This window comes from Colias croceus, chromosome 8, assembly GCF_905220415.1.
Source record: "Colias croceus chromosome 8, ilColCroc2.1".
Lineage (NCBI taxonomy): Eukaryota > Metazoa > Arthropoda > Insecta > Lepidoptera > Pieridae > Colias > Colias croceus.
In genome coordinates this window covers 5617529-5630522 of record NC_059544.1, presented here as the reverse complement: position 1 = coordinate 5630522, position 12994 = coordinate 5617529, and the positions used below count along the sequence as shown (strand labels likewise).

The following is a 12994-nucleotide window of genomic DNA, read 5'->3' as shown; positions in this document are numbered from 1 at the left end:
GTTATAGGTTACTTGCTCTGTGGTTATAGGTAATTGAGTTATCTGTTGCTCATTTGACATTGCACCATGCACATGTGTTTGACAGTTGCCTTCGTTGAGGTTTGACGTTTGCAATTGTTTGCAATGTTGTGGAAAGTGATTTTTTGGAAATAATTATTGTTATAATGTGCAAAGCCTTCATATATATGTATTGATAGTTTATTTGAAATTATAACTTATTTCTGATACAATTAAAATAATAAATATTATTTATTCCAAGTTTTTTTATGAATTAACTAGAATGATTTAATTTTTTTCGTATTTGGTTGTGTAAATAAACTAGTTCAATAAAAGTTGTATGAAAAAATAAAAATATTGAAATATGGATACAACTACTTCAATTAATTCGTCACTTACTGGTCCGGTAAATATGACTGCATTATTATCAAAGAGGATTCAGTAAACTGAAGTATAAAATAACGATGTCTAGGTATTGCATTCCAGTATTTTTACATTTTTTTTTTTAATTTTGGCTAAGGAGACAACTTCTAAAGCAATGGATACCACAGTAACAATGGACTCAACTCAAGAAAGTAAAGGTCAGTGCAATAAAACTGATACTGATAGTAATATGAAGAGTAGTCACTTAACAACTCCAAACTACAAAAGTGACGATGCTGCATCAGGAAGCCAGACTTCATCTCAAACAAGAATTGTAGGTGAAGTAGCCTTGACACCTACTAATAGGTCTTTTACACCACAAATAGTCAACCCACATTCATCAATGACTGCGATTACCCCTATGGCAAGTGCTGCAAGTCAAGTTAAAAGTAGTGTTAAATTACAGTAAGTTTTAATACATATTCTATTTCTTATTTTTATTTAATTTATGTTTTTTGCTATTTCTTCATACCTAAACTTATTCAAATGTATAATATAATACAGTAAAGGCTTGATACATTGGCCTTTTTATTGTTTGCAGGTTATACCTACTGGAAAAATTGCATTATAAAATGTATGAATAAATTCACAATTTGCTTTTTAGAGCCGGGTGACCAAGTCTTTATTTTTATATTATTTTTAGGAATTGTGTTTCTACAGTTAGTTTGGGATGTGAACTAAATTTATTGGACATTTACTGTAGAACAAGATATTCAGAATATAATCCAGCAAGATTTCATGGAGTTGTAATGAAAATATTGGAGCCTAGAGCTACAGCATTAGTTTTTAGGTAAGTTGAACTTTAATTACATCTGCCTATACAGGTTTGGTATACATTTTATGTACATATTGTATTCACTTCTGGGGCTCAGAATCAATAAAATGATAATGATAAAAAGACATTTATGCTTGGCAGTTGCAAAAATATATTAAACATTCAGATTATATTATTAAATCCTCTTTATAAATACTTTTTAATTTGATAAAGAAAATTAAATCAATGACTACTTACAGATTTTTATGACAATGATTTTTTTAGGTCAGGAAAAATAGTATGTACAGGTGCAAGAAATGAGCATGATGCATATATATCTGCTAGAAAGTTTGCAAGAATTATACAGAAGTTAGGATTTCCAGTATGTTTGTATTTTTTATTTCAACCTGAATAGGAAAGAGTGTGTGATCCTACTTTAAATATTGCTATTAAAAATTACATTTACACATTTAACTTTATTTATGTCAAAAAACATAGACAGAAATGTTTGAAAAGTTGCAGGAAAGGAGCACATTATTTCAAAATAGTTGTGGTAGTATTTAAATTTGGAAAAATAATGTTTATCTTATTTACAGATTATTTTAACATTTTATTACATTAATATTTGTAAAAATTTTAGGCAAAATTTTTAAATTACAAAGTACAAAATTTCATCGCTACTGCTGACTTAAGATTTCCAATAAGGTTAGAGGCACTGCAACAAGCACATGGACAATTTGCGTCATACGAACCAGAACTATTTCCTGGCCTTGTATATAGGATGGTACGGCCAAGAGTGGTTCTCCTTATATTTGTTAATGGAAAAATGGTTATAACAGGTATCAGTATCTTTCACAATCATAGTTATTTTTGATAGATTTACAAATTAAATAAGTACTCAAGGAATGTCAGTTTAATAATATTAACTGGGAAAGGTCCCACAAGAGTATTTGTTAAAATCAATAATTAAGCAAAATTTGTTCTCTGATATTTTTAAATCATCGTGTGAATAGAATGAAGAAAGAAGGATAGGGGTTTAGAAAAATTAACAAAATAATTCTAAAAAAACATTTTCATGTGAGTTAGTTTGATCAAATAATATGACTCAGCTTGTAAAGTATTTTTTTCTTTGCAGGTGGCAAATCTCGAGGTGAAATAAATGAATCTTTAGACATCATATATCCAATTTTAAGAAGTTACAGAAAGAATTAATAAAATTGGGACATGAAAAACAAGAAAAGAACAGTAACACATATGATTAATTCCAGGGATCCTTGCTATAAGATGTTGTTTATAGCCATAGGTCATAATATTCATTTTAATACTGATTATAATAAATTATTATTTTTTTAATTATGAAATTATAATTCAAACTTAGTTCTCTCAAGACTGAAGAGTCAATAATAGAAAATGATAAGTGGAGTTGGAAGAGTTTTGTTTTCTTGTTGTTACATTATCTTTTGTAATTATGCTATTAGGCTAAGTAGGCATGTATATGCCTACTTAGCCATTTGTTTTAAACCATATAATATACTAGCTTACCGCCCGCGGCTTCGCCCGCTTTCTCTAAGATTTGAGATTTAAACTATCCTATCTCTCAAGTTGGAACGAACTCCACATGGTGTGCGAATTTTATTATAATCGGTTAAGTGGTTTAGGAGTCCATTGAGGACAAACATTGTGACACGAGATTTATATATATAATATATATTAAGACAACTACAGTTCAGTTAAAAGCACTTCATTAATCTCGTAACGGTGCTCGTAATAATAAACTTTGATTTTATGCACTGGCACCACATATCGGTGGTGTTTGACTTATGAGTGATGGCAATATTTGATAATATTTTCGAGTTTTGACCTATAACTTGCTCTGTGGTTTTGACGTCATATTGACAGTGACCGCTGACGTAGTGTCATTTGAGTTTGACGTATTGGCAATCAGCTGGATGTTATATTTTGTTCCCATTCCTATTCCAGGCTTTTAAATTTTCATATTTAAAATAATATTTCCTTTGCTTTATAAATAATTGTATGCTATATCTCTACGTAAAAGTTACGACACTAAAGTTTTAATAATGGATACAGTTGTAAAATCAATGTTAGAAGAAGATGAAGAAGAAAAACAGGTGGGAATGTATTATTAATTATTAATACATATTATGTTAATTGCTTAGATTAATTATTGTAATAAAAGCCTTTAACCTATGTATCTTATTATAATTTCACTGTAAGAATAATTAATAAATAAACAAAATACATATTATGTTTGTTATTACTCACTTGAATAGGTTATGAGGTAAAGTTTTTTATGAGTTTTTTACAATTAATAATTATTTTACCTACTTATTATAAAGAAAATTTGTGAATGTTAAAAGAAATTGATTAAAAATGTATTTTTCAGGGTTTAGTACTGTTTGGTCGTGATTTGTCAAAAATACCGTGTTTTCGAGACAGCTTCTTAAGCGGCATTGCCACAGGCATAGGTGTTGGATTTGCATCATTTATGAAGACCTCAAAGCCAATGCTATCACAGCATGTTGGAGTTGGGGCTTTTGCAACAACAACATTGTTGTATTGGTCCTATTGCAGGTGGCAATGGTCACAACAGAGATTCGATGCACAAATGTTACAAGAAGCATTGAAAGATAAGATAATGTATGAAGGTACAGCTGTAGAAAAAGAATTAGAAAGTAAAGGTATCCTTAAATCAGCTTAAATATGAAATATCTTGTTACAATCAAATACTATTCCAATAGCATCTTTTAATTCAAGGTAAAATGAAATAACTTTAACATGAAATATTTATTGTGAGAGAGAGACAGGTGATACTATTCTGACAAATGGACAAACATTCATTCATGTTAATTAAATAAATAATGGAATTTTTAGTTAATATAACATAAAAAGTGCTATTGTTAAAAGTATTCAGAGATTTAAGTAGGTATTTATAATGTAGTATAATGTAATCATAATATGTAAAAATTTGTATTAAATAAATTTTATAATTTAACCGCATATTATTATGTTTGTAAGTACTATTTTAATTTAATTTTAATTTTCTTCAGATTTTTCGTGTTTTAGTGACAATGTTAAATAACCGTTAAACCCCACCAGAAAAATTAATTCAGTTTAAATTAATTCTGAGTTTATTTGTAACATTTTCATGAATATTTTCACCAGGTTCTTTTAGCCTTTTCTTACCTAAGATCGAGAGGATAATCGTTTTTACGAATTACGACATCAAATATAATGTGATTATATGAGACAAAGAAGTAATCTGCCTTGATGGTAAATTTTTAGTTTTGTTTGATATAAGTAGTCGTCTTTAATCCTTAGAATAAAAGAATCCGTAAAAGACCTAGATATTTGAAAAGGAAACAGTCGATATATTGGTACCGTCAATACAAGAATAGAAAACCCTTTCCTCGATAAATGGGCTATTGAACACCGAAATTATTTTTCAAATCGGATCAGTAGTTCCTGGGATAAACAAACAAACAAACTCTTTAGCTTTATAATATTTGTATAATATATGTACATCGAAAAGTTGAATATATGCGCAAAGAAGTCGAGATTAAATTTAATAAAGTAATCAATGGTTCTGCGAGTCCGACAGTAAACTTACCTACAAGACTTTTTTGAATACCTACCCTCAAACAAAATTTAATTTTGAATTTAAAGTATTCATTTCACTTCCGAAATGATTATAGAAGTTAAGGGTTAAAGGAAATAAATCATTGTAAACAATGCAGATGCACATACAAGCCTTGAAAATTCTCTGATATTCAATGTAAACACGGATTGTAGGTCATTTTAGGTTATCGTGTTAACACGAGTTCTTTCAAGAGACTCGTTCGAAGTATTAAATCTATAATACAATTCTTTAACACGCGATTGCGTTTGAGTACCTAATTGTTTAACTAAACAAAAAGAAAAAAAAAAATTCTTCACGTAATACATTCAATATTTCAGTAAATACACTAGGTAATCATCGCATGCTGAACGTTAAAAGCGGCGATAACTACTGAATAAAAAAATCTGTTATAAATAAATTTACAGTGTGGTCATCTGCTTCGAACCATGAGTGTAACCAAACCAGCCCTTGGCACAGGGTGGGGCAGACCATTGCACTATATTATGTTTTTAGGCCCGAAAAAGTGACATTCTTGTTTTATTGGAAACTAGGCTTCCGCCCGCGTATTCCAAAAACACGATTTAAAAAAAATATTTAAAATATTGGAATTTTCGCGGCCGACGGAAAGAAATAAATTCGTATAAAAAATAGATACCTATACTGGATAATTTATTAGGTTGCGAATATATATGTACTGATTACAGGCGCAAATTATCCCTTTTTGAAATTTTCGATATTCTCGATAGAGGCGAAAGTATTGTAAATTTTATTGATTTGCGTTTTTATTTTTCTATATTATATGCAGGCGTTATAAGAAGCTCTGTTTAGTACCAAAAGAAACCTTGAACTGAGGTCTACATGTGACAAAAATACATGCAAAAATACATGCCCTGCGGTGAAAATATTGTTATTTTGCCCTGGAAATTATTGTTATTTTATTTATATTGATTATTTTATTTTTCTACATACAGTAGAATTATTTCAAATTGGGTTAATATCTGCTTTTTATTACAAAATGTTATTTCTAACTAGATTTTTGATTGGGAGTTGCGGGGGTTTTGGAAGTAGATTTATAGGAACCACATTCTATTTAGTCTGACCTGTCCTATTTCCATAAATTCACCCCTAGTTTTACGAAATATTTTCTCTCCGGTAATGAACCGACAACATTACAGAACTTAATTAACCGTTAAAAACGTTTTCAACTCGTTTACCTAGTTATGTTACATGCTTGAACAATTTAGTAGGTATACTGATTGATATGTGCGTAATTACCTAAATAGTAGCAATTACGGCCCGGTGTTTTATTATTTATTATTTAAGATCCGAACATAAGGCGAAATTCAACGGCGTGATAATAGAATGAGACCAATTTTATAATAAATTTAGTCTATTAAAAAATGTATTAAAAATGGGTTGACTGAGAAAATCCTGGACAGGACATTTTTAATGAATTAAAAAAAAACCATTTTTTTTTAATTAATTGCAGTATCAAGATAATATTAAAAAAAAATATAATAGACTTAAAGTATGAACCCTACAGAATGTGCAGTCATAGTCGTTTTCTAATATTTACCGGGACAAACGGCTAGGTTGGCCGGTGTAAACAGGTATGTCGGTACCAGTTATTTTCACTTGATAGGATGATGAAAAAAAATTATGTCAGCACTGTTTTATTACAAAATTGTTTTATTATCTCGAAACTGCAATTAATAAAAAAATAAAATAAATGTTTTTTTTTAATTCATTAAAAATGTCCTGTCCAGGATTTTCCAAGTCAACCCATTTTTAATACATTTTTTAATAGACTAAATTAATTATAAAATTGGTCTCATTCTATTATCACGCCGTTGAATTTCGCCTTATGTTCGGATCTTAGACCATATTATGTAATATTATGTCCCTGTAGCTTCGTACATTTAGAAAGACTAGTGTCTGCTCGCGAATTTGACCGCGTAAAAGGCAAAAGACCGTTTTTGGCGAAGAGTCATATCTCACTAACCAGATGAAATCAAGGAAATGAATAGGTAGCTACTGAGTTAGACATCGTAATAAATTAGTGAAAACTGCTTAACTATCACTACAGATATCGTCGTGTTATAATTTAATTTTCAGTAGGTTTGTTGGTTGTCTAAGTAGGTTGTTTATGTTTAGGTAGATAGTAAATTTACATGAGATGATTCACAGATAAATTTTCAGGTTTTACGAAATCAAATGCAGGTAAACTTAGTAGGTTTACCTTGTTCATTATGAGCACAAAATTTAATGACTTAAATAATTTTGCACATCACTATTTATGTGTAGCATTATACAAATAAAGACAATTAATTACGGCTTGTAAATTTAAATACCAAATTATAAGAACCTTGCATGGTACAAAACGGATTTTGCAGCAATGATTGAATTAGGTAATAATTAACTTCCTAAATGAGACGAAGGCTTTTGCTTATTGAAGAGTAGGTACCTAACAAACATCCATCCATCCATCCTCACAAACTTTCGCATTTATGAGGATGTTTTTAGCATTTTGATACACTAGATTTCCGCCCGCGGCTTCGCCCGCGTTTGCAAAGGAAAACCCGCATAGTTCCCGTTCCCGTGGGATTTCCGGGATAAAAACTATCCTATGTGTTAATCCAAGTTACCCTCTATATGTGTGCTAAAGGAGATTGCCCAAGTGACTATGGAACTTGGTATCGCAATCAAACTTATTGTGTCAAGATGAAATATAGCTCAATGTAAAGTTTGATATTAGTACTTTTAGATATGATTAAAGTTTTTATGTAAATAAGCCGCAGTTCGCGACAATAAAAATAAAACAATAGTTTTATTCAACACTTCAAAAAATACTTTATCGAGTTTAAACTAACGATGAACGTTAAGTTTTACATTTATTACATAGGTAATATTTTAATTTACAAGACAAATGTGAAAAGTAAATCGTAATAAACATTATTTCAAAATAAATAACGTCGAACAATGCGTCGAACACATTAATAATTTCAAATAGAAACATAACATGACGCTTGCAAGAGAGATAGATATATGTGTCAAAACAAAAACTTTTACTTTTATTTCTATTTATTCGGTATAATTACGACTTAATATTGATAAATACGATCATTATAAATACAAATAAGAATTAACAAGATCACGAACACGTGACACAACTAGTATTTTACCGATTCCATACGTGGTCATACATGTTTCAAAACAAAAACTTTTACTATTATTTCAATTTATCCGGTATAATTAAGACTTAATAGTGATACATATGATCATTATAAATACAAATAGGAATTAACAATATCACGAATACGTGGCACAACTAAAATTTTACCGATACCACCCGTGGTCATTCTCCTTTCATTGTAATCGGTTCAGTAGTTTTTACGTGAAAGAGTAACAAACATCCATACATGATACATCCATACATCTATACAAACTTTCGCATTTATAATATTAGTAGGATTAGCTACGTGGCTACACTAAATCGTACTTAATTTAATGCAGTCATGATTGTGGCTGGTGGATAACTAGTAACTACCTAGGTACTTGCTTATGCTAAGTTCACATTCAAAGTGCGTGGCCAAGGCTTTAGGTAGGTTAATAAAATTAATTCTATGAGATATTTAGGTTACAATAATATGTAAAATGTCTATCAAGTTATTGAAATGACATAATAATTTTGGTTTTTGTATTAATGGTACGGGAGCTACCAACGTTTTAAAAAAAGTCATTTTAGTATAGTTGGGTTTTTGATATGCTGTTTCTCTTGCTATTTCGAATTCGGTTAGAGTCCGGGCTGTCTGGCTGGCGGTAGTGGTTGCGTTTATTAGTGCGCATCTTATCTGCACAGGAAGATATACTTAACTATAGTAATTTTTTAACGCGTATTTTGTTTTTAATTCGATTGAAATTATTTTGATTTGACCTCGATCTTGAACGACAACTTTGCAACCAATTCGAGTTTTATACAGGGTTAGTTTTCAATGACCAGCCAAAATTTAAAATTAAGATCTAGATATTAAACCAAAGGTACATTTGAAATATTATTGTCGAATAAAAAAAAAATAATAGCATTCATTTGAAAATGTCTTAAAAATTTCCTAAATCGTAAACACGCGATAATCAATGCACTTGTGTGCGTGCGCGCATCGGTTCAGTTCACATCAGTTTTAAAATATCGATAACAGTCGCAATGAACCCCGTATTGTAGGAAAAAAGTCACTTCCCATCTGATTCAATTAACGACTTGATCTTTAGGATTAAGTCGGTAATATCTCATTTACTGTTATTTTAAATCAATTATCATTTGAGCATCAGATTATTTACATGTTATGATGATGTCCTGAATAGACATCGTGTTCTACACGTCACTTTTTAAAGCACAAATTCGTAGTCAGATTTTACAGTTACTCGTGGACATCTTTAAGATTTAAGTAAATGTACCTGTACCTACCTACTCTCATATTAAATACTACCGAGTAAAACTCCTACATTAGACAGGACTAATGAATAACCTCAGATACCGGTACGTCTCCATTGTTATCTAGAGTGCCTGACAAATAGCAGTGGGATTTATTTTGACAAATCACTCAGTGGGATTGAAGGCACCGATTTGTAACGAGGGTCTTGAATTGATTCCGATTATTGTCATTAGTTAGACCCGAATGTTTTAGGCTCTGATAACAGGCCCATTTTATCTGGCTTAATTATGACGTACTGTTTGAACTAATGGCCAATTTCGTGTACTAACTTCTACCTGTGTGTGTGTGCTAACTTCTACCTATCTAGGTTGTTGAACTGAAATGTGCTTTTGTAATGTCCACACGTTCGCTTTTTAGTGGCGGACAGGAATGAAATCTAATTAAAAAAAAAAACGGTTTTTTTTTCATTAGATCGAAAATGTTATCGATTCTGAACCATTTCTGAAAATTTGGCCGGTCATTGAAAACTAACCCTGTATACTAATCGATGATATTATTATAAAAATTATATAATATTGAAATTTTCGATCGAGATTTATTTCATTTTGAACCAGCTGTAGCGCACGATTGAACTAAATGCTAAATATTTGGGCCTAGGTATAAACTTCAGGTATCTAACATGGTTTCGTTGGTCCCTTGATAAAATTTTTGAAAGTTAATGAAGCTTCTGTGAAATCAATCTAATTAGTAATTATCATTGAATTTCTATAAATGTACTTAAATATAAGTAGTTATTATTCCTAGTTTAGGTATTATTTTTTATATTAACGCAATAGCAGCAAAATTCTTGCAATACGTATCTAATCTAGAGGTAATAAAAACATTAAATAGACGTTGGAAATGGTGTCAACAGTCAAGTAGAATAATATGTGAAACTGTACCAGTAACCATTGGTAACTTTACCTAAAGTGAACAGCCTCATAAGAACAAGTCAACTTTTAAGTAGGTATTTGTATCTGATATCGGTAAAGTGTTGGACGAGTAATTCGATAAGTCGTATCAAAATTCATGGCACCTAGATAAGATCTGAGAATTACTATTATATTATATTTCTCATGTCTAATGCCGTCTGAAATCTAATATTCACAAAATTACATGAACTTTGACGATAGAGTAGGTACCTAACTAATCGGCAATGTTCTAATTATATGATTAAGTTTTCGATCCTTCCTCTGTCCCGAAGCATAAGCCTGGTCATATATAGACATCTATAAAATATATATTTATCCAAGTTATTAACCTTCAAACTAGGGCAGCAGCCAGCATTATAAAAGCAGACTTAATAAAGAAAATATAATGTAATTACAAAATTTTTATCCATTATAGTTACAATGTTTGAACTTGTCATTACTTTGTTCCCTCTTTCCTAATTTATTTGACCTGGAAAATAAAATAGAACTCTGATTCCATATTTAAATACATATCGAATTCTATTATTAGGTGTCGTAAAAACAAGGTGCATATAATATATTATATTACTTTGAATAAAAAAATAATGAAGATACACAGTTGACAGATAATATTATATTGTGGTAAACGATTAAAAAAAAAAACTATAAGTAGATTCAGAATTCATTCATAAGATGTTCGAGAAGATAATGTTTTATCAATTAATTTATAAAAGAGCAATTAAAACATAATATTTATATTATGAAACATAATATTATTATATTTTTAAGTAAGTCCTTGTATTATTGTACCATCGTGCCTTCATAACTAAAATGTACTTAGATGTGCGAAAAAAATGTCTATGTTGTTAAACTGTATATTTTAAATAACCGTCTTTTCTGTAGCTATACAATTATAGCTGTTTACTGTTCTAATAAATTATCATCATGGCTAATAGCTCCTGTTATCTTTACCATCATTGTTATCGTATTTATTTACTTACGGTATATGTGCTCTACTAACACGGTACCTAACTAATAATCCTACGTATAGGTGTAGTTTGCAACAACATGCAAACTTCTTGAGTATTTTTATTTCCCTATCTAGACAATATATTATATCTAGACATTAGACGGATAATAGGTAATAAATATCATTATTTATTTATTTTATACTATTTATTTATTTCGAGCAGTGGTGAGACCTCGGACTTTGCATCGATAAGTCCGGGGTTCGAGTCCTTCGAGACATAAATTGATTTTTCAATTTATCTCCGCATGTTGTAACATCACCACAGCTCGAACGGTGAAGGAAAACATCCTGAGGAAACCGAAATAGTTCATAATCAGGCCGTAATCCAACACGCACTTGGCCAGCGTAGTGGCCTGTACCTACCCACTATAGCTACGCTCATAGGAGGCCTGTGTCTCAGCAGTGGGAACGTATATGGGCTATGGTATGATTTGATATCTATATAGTTCAGGATCCATCGCCCATTTTTGCAAGTGACTACTATCAAGCTAATTTTCCGTTTGTAGCTTTATTTTGATGAGACGCCCAATAATTTCGTGTACGAACTACGAAACTCTCTATTGTGGTAGCTAACAGAGATAACAAGTAAAATATTTTTTGATTTGATGGTTCTCAAATATTTATTACTAGTTAACTGAATTTTTTTTTGTTCAATCTCAATTGAACATCAAAAACAAAAAAAAATTCAATCAAAAATCTAATCTACTGATTAGATTTTTGAATCTAAATTATTCGAAAAAATATTTGTCCTACAAAATCTATGGTTTGTTCAAAGAATCCCCCTTTCCAAAGTGTATCGATAACGAGGTCATCATAAATGATTACTAACAAGCTGATTTTTTTGTTTTCACTTAGTTAATGTTTATATAATTCAACAGACAACAAATTGCGTAATAAATATTTGAGAACCATCAAATCAAAATTTTTATCCTTGTTATCTCTGTTAGCTACCACAATCGAGAGTTTCGTACACGAAATTATTGGGCGTCTCATCAAAATAAAGCTACTCACGGAAAATCAGCTTGATAGTAGTCACTTGCAAAAATGGGCGATGGATCCTGAACTAATAGGTAGTGAAAGAAGACGAAAAAAGAGAAAGAGAAGACTTTGTTGTGGGAGAAATAAGGTTCTGTTAGGGCTCTGCGGCTTTTGTTAATTACCTATGTACATATTATATGATAATATGAATGATTTGGTAGGTATCAGGAGTATTTCGGCACTTAGGTAGCTATTGTTGTAGATTGGAGATCTATCCGGGTTTTTCTTAGAAAACGCGGGCGACTCTGCGGGCGGAAATCTAGTTATTATATAATGTAATATGTATTATGTAGGTACGTTCGTTTGATAATAGCTGATAACCTCTCAACATTGTTTTAGACAGTAGTTTTAGCTAAAAATAACTTCGTTAAAAACAACCGACTTCAAAAACGGAAAAGTAAAAAATAAAAAAGATTTGATATTATTAAAGATTATTAATTACTACTTACATATTATTTATTTAGATGTGTTATTTACTAAAAAGGTTTGATGTCAGTGCACGGGCTTCATACTAAGTGCTCAGTATAATACATTTTAGTTAGTTTTTAACAAGAATCAAACGAGCCCAAACTCGATAAAGTTGTGTCAATATATTTCTGAGTTCCTATGGCCACCTTCCGATTTCATCATCAAATCAGCTCTATGTCATGATAATGTTTCTTCGCTATCCAATCTCTATCGTTTTGTGTGGTGAGTCTCAATATTAGCCAGAAGGGCTACTACATTTTAACGCGG

At 30.6% G+C, this 12994-nt stretch overlaps 2 protein-coding genes across 3 annotated transcripts; both read left to right on the top strand.

Annotated features, from left to right (window-relative positions):
* Positions 1–95: 95 nt before the first annotated feature.
* On the top strand, positions 96–2527 carry LOC123693908 (TATA-box-binding protein-like). Of its 2 annotated transcripts, none has more exons than XM_045639174.1 (6): positions 96–403; positions 518–825; positions 1064–1210; positions 1460–1556; positions 1815–2013; positions 2310–2527. In XM_045639174.1, the coding sequence occupies exons 1-6, from the start codon at positions 362–364 to the stop codon at positions 2384–2386; spliced, it is 870 nt and encodes a 289-aa protein (XP_045495130.1). In that variant the 5' UTR covers positions 96–361; the 3' UTR covers positions 2387–2527. The 2 variants fall into 2 exon arrangements, with proteins under 2 accessions (XP_045495130.1, XP_045495131.1); XM_045639175.1 differs by having other exon boundaries at positions 484–825.
* Positions 2528–2835: 308 nt separating this feature from the next.
* Positions 2836–4192, top strand: LOC123693909 (cytochrome c oxidase assembly protein COX20, mitochondrial). Its single transcript, XM_045639176.1, has 2 exons — positions 2836–3303; positions 3579–4192. Exons 1-2 carry the CDS (start codon positions 3253–3255, stop codon positions 3891–3893), a joined length of 366 nt encoding a protein of 121 aa, XP_045495132.1. The 5' UTR covers positions 2836–3252; the 3' UTR covers positions 3894–4192.
* Positions 4193–12994: the final 8802 nt, after the last annotated feature.